General features: G+C 41.8%; 1 protein-coding gene across 3 annotated transcripts in view; it reads right to left on the bottom strand.

Annotated features, from left to right (window-relative positions):
- Positions 1-552: 552 nt before the first annotated feature.
- The window catches only part of tox2 (TOX high mobility group box family member 2), a 92,748-nt gene continuing 83,104 nt past the window's right edge, over positions 553-10,196 (bottom strand). For all 3 annotated transcript variants that reach the window (XM_034138988.1, XM_034138989.1, XM_034138987.1), the window contains 4 exons: positions 6,485-6,565; positions 3,442-3,852; positions 3,210-3,358; positions 553-2,508 (listed from right to left, as the gene is read on the bottom strand). In XM_034138988.1, coding sequence (XP_033994879.1) covers positions 2,484-2,508; positions 3,210-3,358; positions 3,442-3,852; positions 6,485-6,565 — 666 coding nt within the window. In that variant the 3' untranslated portion in view covers positions 553-2,483. The remainder of the gene's footprint in view (positions 2,509-3,209; positions 3,359-3,441; positions 3,853-6,484; positions 6,566-10,196) is intronic.

The following is a 10,196-nucleotide window of genomic DNA, read 5'->3' as shown; positions in this document are numbered from 1 at the left end:
CATATCACAAATTGTCCAATGATGATCTATTTGCCAATTCAATGTTATAGAGGAAGAGACGGCAGGCAGACCTAAAATGAATAAAACATTGAATGGAGGAATTGCGACAGTTCCATTTCAATCTCTTCTTCTCTCTCAGAAAGTCTCTGAGTAGACTTGTGTGCAATTGGGGTAAAATCAGTACTTGGATGGTTGCCTGGGTTTGTGCGCACATTGCATTTCTCTGTTCTCTTTATCTCACACTAGACGCCTACGATGCACCACTTTCACAAGCAAAGCAAACGTTTTTCTCGCATCTGCTCTCTTGTTTGTTAAGATATGTTACTGGCAATATCCACGCTGGCTGGTGTACTCTGTATCCACGGCTAATTAGCTAATTTCATTGAAGCCCCAAGCTAAATATAAATATAGGATAGGCCTACAAATGTGACCCTCCTAAGTGCCTATACACTGTAAGGTGCAGTAAGTCGGGGGTGTTGGTGGATCTTTAAAACAACGATTATCATGTCTAAAAAGTAAGTGACACGAAAAATAAACAGGCATCAGGCAGGGTCACTTTTAAACTTTTTTTTATTATGCAGGTTTAAAATAAAAGAAGCATTGTGACACAAACAGATGCTGCTGGCAAGGGGGAAAAGAGCAGCACCCAAAATGTAAAAAATAAAGAAATAAAAACATTGTTGTGGTCATCATCATTTTTATCAAACCAAAGGAAATGAAACAATAAAATAAAATAAAAATACACCTCCATTGTAAGAAGCAAAAATATCTAATTTATTTCATAAATAAGAAAAAACTGTCAAATGGCTGATGGGCAACTAGCGAAAAAACAATATATTGATAACCATTTAAAATATTTATCATTACTGGCTTTACAAATAAAATAACTACAATTGGCAGGGTTTTTTTACACAACTTAAAATGTTACAGTTCTGTAACAACTAAAACTGAAAATATGCTACAGTAAGGAGATAAATACAGATGTTTTTGTCAGCTAAATGCATTTCTGTTAATCACACAAAAAGTTAAAAAGATGAGATCAACACAACCAAACACCAAGTAGAAACTTATCAAAATCACTGTAATATGGATGTGATGGCTCCATTCACATATTCTGTTACTTCACTTCTGCATGTCGAGTAGACAACATTGACATTATGGTCAGACAAAATAAGAAAAGGGAGGCGGGGGGCATTTTGAGGCAATATCTTTTCTTTTTTTTACCTGCAACATTATATCTCATTTTATCTCACAGCGTTTCTTTCTCTCCTCTATCTCTTTCCTCTCTACCTCTCACCTGGCTCTTTCCATTTAATGATCTGCAGGACACATATTGTGTATTCAGTTTTAGATTGAACTTTATTGGAAAAAAACACACCAGTGAGCACAGATTTAATGCAAGAACGAGTGTGAAATACTCCTCTGAAATCCAGCTGCACAAGGCTGTTAAAATTCACGAGAAAGACTCGACACTCGAACACTGAGACACTCTCGCACGCAAGTGTGTGTCCGTGCACATACACACTCGACTTCACACGTCATGAATGGGGTACATTCTAACGTCCAGACACACACACGCACACAAAATGACTTACATGTAATATTAAAGAAGAAACAAATCTATCTGGACTTCCAATTCCCAATTTGATCCCATAAAAGTGATATTTACAATCACACTGTGACAGCTCAGTCGACCTGAACAGGTCTTTAATATTTGAAAAAAAGAATATTTTGTTTTGTTACTTTTCCCCACCCAAGCTTTTTGTATCAATTTGCAGGCCCTTAAGCAAAGCTACCATAACATCAAAGCCTGCGCTGAACCTACTAGAAGTTAATATTTTTCTACAGTACAGGGCCCAACGCTTATTGGCAAAAAAAAAAGGAACAATTTGCAAGCCAGAAATAAATAAAACAGCAACAACAACAACAACAACAACAAAAAGGCAGAAAAAACACAAAAGGAAATTAAAATGATTAAAGAAGAGGAAGAGTATATTTTTTTCTTCTCATTCTAATTAAAGCTGGATGGGGTCCCCGAGGGGACTTTGATGGTGACACAGAAGAGGGGTGCTCTACAGCCCGGCCTGTATCTGGGGAGGGGAGGCAGAGACACACAACTTAGAGAGGAGGGTGGGAGCGGGAGGGGGGGCTTTATAAGTGCTTGGCAAATTTAAAACAGCAAGAGGACTGCTAATACATTAAGCGGTACAGACTGCAGTCATCTGTTCAAAAAACTCACAAATTCTTCTAGAAATTATAATTACATTGACAAAGAAAGGTGGCGGTGGTGGGATTGTGGAATGTGTATGTGTGTGTGAGGGGGTTTGTATGTGTGTGTATGTTATTGTATGTTAAGTGTGAACTGTGTTTCAGTGTGTGCATCAGAAGAGGGGTTGAGGGGATAGGGGTTGGAGGATGGGGGGGTGAGGGTAGACTCTTCGGTGTCGTTTGTTGTCGACAGGATCTGAGCATGATCTTCAGTTTCAGGTGAGGTAGAGTGGCTTGTCCCTGCAAATACAAAAGCACAGATTAGATCACCAACAAAGACAAAAGGGTACAGAAAAGAAGGATTCAAACAGGAGAGGAAGTATATATTCCTTTCATTGTAAATATGTTGTATTCCCTGATGGTCAATAATGAAGCCGAAGCACCCTCTATCTTAGCTTTCCTGCTCTTAGCAAACCCTGTAAATGTAACGAAACATTTCATAGCGTTTTAGCGCCAACACTTGGAATACCTTCCCGTGCTGCAACACTGCGTGCCTGCCAAAGCGTTTAGTACAATAACAGTGAAAACTTGTGTTGGGAACATCTGTTTTTTTACTGCTGTCTGACAAACACATGACAAGCTCTATTATCTCACCATTACCTCTCCAGCTGTCTCCTCTCTCTCTCACTGGAACGGAGCTGACAATTTTCAACACTTACATTGTGAAAGCAAGGGAGAGACGTCTGACAAGAATACATATACGTATTTTTAAGGGAGCTGGAGTCCTGACTTTGATAGGATCTGTCTATCTGAAAAACTTAAATCGAAAATAATTCCCACTTTTTATTTTTCCTGTTTAATATATCAAACAGGAAGATAACATTTCCATTTGGTTGAACTCAATTGGTCTCCATTCAAAACGTCCATCACGAGTCTAGGATTGAATGAGTTGCAGTAACAGAGCTTATTGTGGAAAAGCATATAAAAGCATCTCAGCTGACCTGCAGTGGTTGCCACACTCCCGATTGCAGTATTCACCGTCCCAGTCATGGCCCTGAGGCACTCCAGGGCCTGGACCAGGGCCAGGGGCTCCTGGAGACTGGGGGCCCCCAAGGCTCTTCTGATACTCTGACTGGAGGTGGGAAAAACCCTGGAGAAAGAAATCAAACTAAGCCACCATCTTAACGTATAACATGATTAACAAAGGAGTTGTGTCTCAGTTTGTTGCTATACCTGCTGCCCAGGAGGAGGGGAGTGCAGAGAGGCCTGCAGCCCCATCTGGTGAGAGATGATTGGCTGGGACTGGACCTGCTGCATGCGGATAGGCTGGTTGAGGAGCGAGCTCTGGTGCAGGGAGAGCTGCTGGTGGGGGTGAAGGGGGGGGCTGATCTGGAAGGAAGAGGGGGGAGAGGCACTAATGCTGGGCAGCATCTGCGATTGGCTGAGCGTCTGGGACAGGGCGTGGCGAGGGGCGTGGCCTGCGTAGCTCTGCAGGTCGGTGAGGGGGAAGCCCCCGGGCCCCAGGTAGGGTGACGATGGCTGGGGGGAGTGTGGCACGCTGTACATGGGCTGGTTGGCTGGCATCATATGTGAAGAAGCCTGGCTGGTTTGGGGACCTTTTGTCTCGCCGGGATCGTTATATGTCTAGAGGGGGGGCAGGAGAAGGAAAATTATTAGATTTATTGTTCAGATAATTAGAGTTTGTCACAGTGTGGTTCATTTTGGTTTTGTTTTAGGTCTCACACATTTGCTTTTGCTGTGATATTAAGTATTTGTGTGATAACCCTGAAATAAAATGGTTTGGATAATATGGCATAATTGTTGCTTGTTAACAATCGTTTCTAGTCATGTTGACGTATAATCTACAAATGAAGGCCAAAGCTACAAGTTCACAGTTTTAATAAACTGTAATTATACTGTTTAGATACATCCAGCATTTACTGAAATATAACAGTTTGCACCTTGCCAGAGGGTTCATGTAAAGGTTATAACTTAAATATTTATGAAATGTGGATCTGTAAGATTTATTTAATTTGTTATTTCTTGGTGTAAATAAGTCAAAGTAGTTTTACACTGTTCTTTCCAGAACTTAAAATACATTTTAACAGTATGAAAATTATAGGACAAGTTTAGTTGCAAATATAGAACAAAAGCTGATATGAAAATGATAAAATGTCCTATGATTCTTTGAGCCTCCTTTTTCCCACAGAGATAAATCTCTCAGGGGAAAGTTTTCAAAACAATGGAGCAAAAGAAAAGGAGCAGCTGGCATCGGCAAATTCAAAGAAAATTATTTAAATATTTCATGAAAAATGTAAAAGTGACATGACTCCTCTTCCAAGACACTTCAATTTGATGTGAACATGTATTTTATAATTCTATAGTATGTATTAGTCATATGTTAAGCCATTGCTGCTAATGCTACCCACGGTCACCACCCTTTCCCCCCTCTCTTTATTTATTTATTCCACACAAACCCCTGTTGACGCTGCGACACCCGACACACATTCATTCTGCAGCTTTTTCTGTCTCCCTTTCTTTTATGAGGTGGTGTATGTATGACATACATCCAGTGTTTCTCATTAACTGTCAGACGGGCTGGAGTGATTTGTGGCGGTCTGCTACTTAGTAATGGCTCACATCCATCCCTCTGAACCCATGAAATAATCAATGGAACAGGATGGAGGGATGGATATAAGAGAGGGTCAGATGCATTTGCAGGGTCAAGTGGAAGATGAAATACTGAGGAAAAGGTGTGAAGGGAGAGGATGGCTGATTTCTTTCACCTTGGAACAAAATATTTGAGGGTTATATTTGCAGTATATTGAATATTCATCATAGGAAATATATGATGTTTGTGCAAATGTATGGGGATTGAAACATTTATGAAATCTGTAAAAGTGAGTTTTTTTTAAATTGAGACTTTTTTTAAATGACATTCTGTACTTTGGAGATTTAGGATTGAAATGAGCACAAGAGGAGTGCCATGACATAAAGTGGGAAGCAATCAAACTTTAGTTTTTTCTTCTTCTCTTAAACAAACCAACATGCGTCACCAAACAAAAAGGCAACAGGTGCACGCTGAAGATGCGAATCCTTCAAATGATACTCCAATTACCTCCAATTCCACCCGCCCCAATTCACTTTGAAAAGGCTCCTTCATTGGTAATTAAAAAAAAGAGAGTCACGTTGAATCATGAGATTCAGCTCTGCATTCAGATTGGCTGGTCCTGAATGAGCGAGGAGGGGGGGCTGCAGGGTTATTTTTGTTAGTCAGTTTTTTGACTGGCAATCTTCCAACATATAGCATCAATCAAGCCTCTGTATAGGAGCTCTGACATGAATGTCTAATTGCACCAAAGACAAGAGATGAGAATAGTCTTTTTAGTTGAAAGTATGCCACAGTGAAGAGGCTGATGAATTAACTATTCATGCCTTAATCAAGGTGCTTGTTTTTGGCCCATGAGCACGAGAGGAAGTGTGGCGCTGTGCGGAGGGGAGGAAGGAGGACGGGGAAGAGGGAGGTGGAAGAGGAGGAGCCTGGTATATGCTAATGCAATTTAGAGTTGTGTTCCGAAAACAATGCAGGATAACGGAAATGAAATGCAGTGTAAAAGCAGAATGAAACACCCCTGTGCTGTGGTAACTATAGTGAAAATCCCAAGACTACAGCATATTATAGCATGTTTTTTAAATATGTATATACTTTTGCAATGTGGTTCATATAATGTTCTGGGCTAAACTAGAGCAAAGAGAGAGCAGTAAGTGTGAGAAAACCTAAGGCAACACATTAGTATCCCATCAGGGAGGACAGCAAATGATAGGTAATGCCCACTTCTACTCTAACATGTGCACACTAAAGAGCTAAATAGCACGCACACACAGACGTGCACTGCTACTTTTCATTTCACCCCAGGTTGCAAATTGGGTGTGTGTGAGGCCTAATTTTCACTGTTCTCCACTGAGCACACTCGCTACACACACACACACACACACACACACACACACACACACACACACACACACACACACACACACACACACACACACACACACACACACACACACACACACACACACACAACACACACACACACACACACACACACACACACACACACACACACACACACACACACACACACACACACTAACCCCTCGGTGCAGCAAGTGGACCCTTTCCGTGGAATAAGAGTGAAAGGAATTTCTGTCTAATTTATCATCCCTTATATCGTCGCTGACCCATGTATATCAAAGATGTGACCCCCGTGGTTACCTTGGAAACCAGACTGGCTCTGTAGGCGGCCAGGGCTTTCAGGTACTCCTTCTTAGCAGCCTCTGTTTTCCTCTTGTAGTTCTGCAGGAGCAAACACAACAACAACAAGGATTTATTACAAGGTGACGCCAAAGGCTAAAATGACCCTGTGGTCCAAACTGTGGAGGACATTTGAGTCAAGATGTGATTTTTGTGACTTAGCCATTTTCTCTGTGATGAAAAACAAATCAAAAACATCCATGGCACAGCTATCAAGTAAAGGATATTTGACCATATGCATGATGTCTCTGCATTTTAGTCATTTATGTATTCAAAATGTCCAGAATGAAATGCAGAGAAAGCTTGTGTGCACTTCAAGATGGAGTTTGACATAGTATGGAGCTAAATGAGAAGTGAGAAGCTGTTTGTCATTGTTGCTTTCCAGCCTCTTCCTCTATTAAGGCTGTTGCTCATCTTTTAATCAGAGCTGATGTCCCAGCAAATCATTCAGACGAGGAGAACAAAAATAAAAGAATTCAAAAAAGCATTAGCAAAGAGGCAATTGCAAGCCTTCTGAATGAACCTCAAATGATGCGTTAAGACAGGGAATTCGAGTTAATGTCATCACATGTCACTCACAGGCTCTTTATAGCTGCCATTGCCTTTTTGAAGCGGGGAAAACAAGTCGCAAAAAGTCCACCCTTAAAATCGAAGAGGAAGACTCAGATCTCAGCTCATCTCTCGCACATTTTAATATGAAGAAGAAAGTTTGTTTGTGTGTGTGTGTGTGTGAATGCAGCGGGTAATTACTGATCCTCGGTGAGAGACTATCTGTGGCTCCATGGACGGGGTCATTTATTTCCAAGAGGTGGGGTAGAATAACCATTAAGCATTCATGTGTTGCCAAATGCACAAAGGCTGGCAGCAGCTAACACATACAGTCAATAAACAAACAGACATACACAGAGAACAGCAAACAAACCTGGATGAAGACGGATACAATCTCTTGCTCAAACACCTGATGTGTATCCTCTCACTCGTCCCTATTTACAATATTATTATTATTTTCCCTTCCGTCATATACATTCAGGTATTTCAAGAAAGAACCGCATTGAACAAGAAGCTTTAAATAAGGGAATACACTAGTTTTAATAAAATAGATAATCCCCATTAGAAAATGAATTACAGAAGAAATGACAACCTTACCCCTTACCCCTTAAATATTGATGGATACATGGCTGCCTCTTCAATGAACCCCAAACTTCTCCCAGCAGCTTTTCATTCCAAATCAATTTAACACAGCTAATGACTTGCGCAACGACGGATACTTTTAAATAAATTACCATGCCTACACTGTTAGCCCGGAGTTCATATCTAATTAAATAATGAATTACAAATTACTGACATTATTTAAGTTTGATTGCATTACTATCAAATGTAAGCATATACTACTTGCTGACTACCAAATGTAAGCATATAATACTGACATGTGTTAGTTAAGCAATGTGTCAATCATTTTAAGTTAAGTAGCTTTACATTATCAAGTTTTAGTCATGTTCACAATGCATGATGGGAAAGATTAGGATCTTTTAATGTGCCGCGGCCACATTTTTCTCAATTGCAATTTCTCAGTCGGCAACCCCACTTGAACGCCGGACTTGCACCTGACTCTACTGAATCTGGTGAGTGCCATTTAGCCAGAGCCATATAATAGATATATAATATAATTCTATCTATATGGCGCCTGCAATTTAGCTAACACGGCTTGGTTGAATTCTCGTACTTTTGGGTGTCACAGCCACAGGAAGTATCAACTGGCGGGAACACGGTGTGGGCTTCTCTCGCATTGTTTAAGTACTTGTTAGAGGAAAATAAAATGTTAACAGACTTTGACAGTTACAAGGTAAACTCGATCAATGCTGCCGTTTATTTTCTGAATCTACAATTCCATTCGTTGGTGCGGCGTGGAACGGACTTTTTATTTTGGCGGAAGCATTACGATCATTTTTAAGTCAATGAAAATCATTTAAAAAATCGATATTATGAATAATTTGTTTGTTTTTTTAGTATGTAGCCGTGTAATAAGTGGTATAATGTGCTGCTAGGTGGTCATTAGGCGGGGGAACAATCCCCACAGTGTGATCATGGAGCCCGCGAGGGATCTAGATTTGAATAGCGACCATTAAGTTTTCAGTTGATTTACGTCACTTAACTGGCATCACTTCTACGCTACGGCAGTCAGGCAATGTGTGTTTCCTCTCGCTTTTGTTTAACTTTTACTGAGCGATAGTAAGGCTATGGTGCAGATAGATTTAAAAAACAGATTAGTGCTGTACTTTTTTCACTTGTTCGTGTGCACTGAAAGACGTAGATTTTTTTTTTCACCCAGTTGCTGTTTTTGTCACCTTTCTTTTAGGTCGTGTGAGTCGGACACCACCACCCCACCGCTGGACGCTAGAAACCATGCCAAGCACGGCCTGTCTAGGGAGAGGAGGGTGGCGCTTGGACGGCTGCTTTGTGCTACATCTGGTGAGACGCCATTTAGCTAACATTAGCGACCACATTACGTTTTCAGATGTTGTTGATTAACGTCCCTTAAAGGTGGGGTATGTCATTTATTTCAGAACACCTATTGTTATATTTCCATGGAATGCTCTTAACATCCCGATAAGCAATGCATATGAAAAATGCGTTGACATAATACATACAAAATGTTCATCTGTGGAAGCCGTATCGCTGTAAAAAGCACGACCAATCATTTTATTAGCCGGCCCGGCTAAAATAGCTGGATGGCCTGAGAGGGGTCTGCCTGCAGGCCTCCACTTTCAGGACACCTCCACTCTCACGGAGGTGATGAGTCCGCTCACCATGCACTTTGGGTCGGCCTTGGTCAAGCCCTTTAAACCCCCATCCTGGTTCTCGTAAAAGTTGACTTAGCCATTTTTCGCTCAAATTACACCATGGAGGAATGTAACCGGGAGTTGACAGGGGACTCTGCCGCCTCACGAGTTGCCTATTTTCACTTTTCCCGGTTTTATTAATTTTTTTAATTTTTTGGCTATTTTCACCCGGTTCCTTCTAACGGGGACATAGCCCGGTCTCGGGTGTCCCCCCACAGCCTGTGTCAAGCCGCCGACTCCCCCCACTCATCCATATTAACTGATTTTGACAATTCTTGTTGCATTTTCTCCTCTTACTGATCGAATGGCAAACGCGACCCACCATCGGAGGTCATCCACCGGCCCGGCCTAGTGCCGGTGCTATGGCGGTCGGTTCCTCCGAACTGCGGGTTCGACTCTGATGGCCGGGAGGGTGTGCTGCGTTGGGGTGGGGGACTTCCCCCACTCTGCGTGTCTCTTCCTTCCCGGGCCGGCCGATATGAAGCGTGACCAAGACGCACCGTCTGACTCGGGGGTCCCACCACGGGTCCCGCAGCGGGGTGGAGGTTCCCGGCTGGAACCTCCCCACCTCCGCCGCGGTGCACCCGGCAAACACGGTTGTTTCTCGAACCCTCCACTGTTGTCTAGCGGGTGTAACAAAAATACAAGATGTCGTTATTTATATATATATATAAGTGTCAGTGCGATTTTATTTTGTATTAGCGTGCAAAATGTCCTGTTCGGAAAGTGGTGCTGTACTGAGAGTAAACAATACAAGGTGTCCCTATTTTTATATATACATATATACATGTAATAAGTGTCAGTACTGCGTCGGGTCGATGATCGTGTTGCTT

This window comes from Trematomus bernacchii, unplaced genomic scaffold (assembly GCF_902827165.1).
Source record: "Trematomus bernacchii unplaced genomic scaffold, fTreBer1.1, whole genome shotgun sequence".
Lineage (NCBI taxonomy): Eukaryota > Metazoa > Chordata > Actinopteri > Perciformes > Nototheniidae > Trematomus > Trematomus bernacchii.
This window is presented reverse-complemented; position numbering and strand designations above follow the sequence as displayed.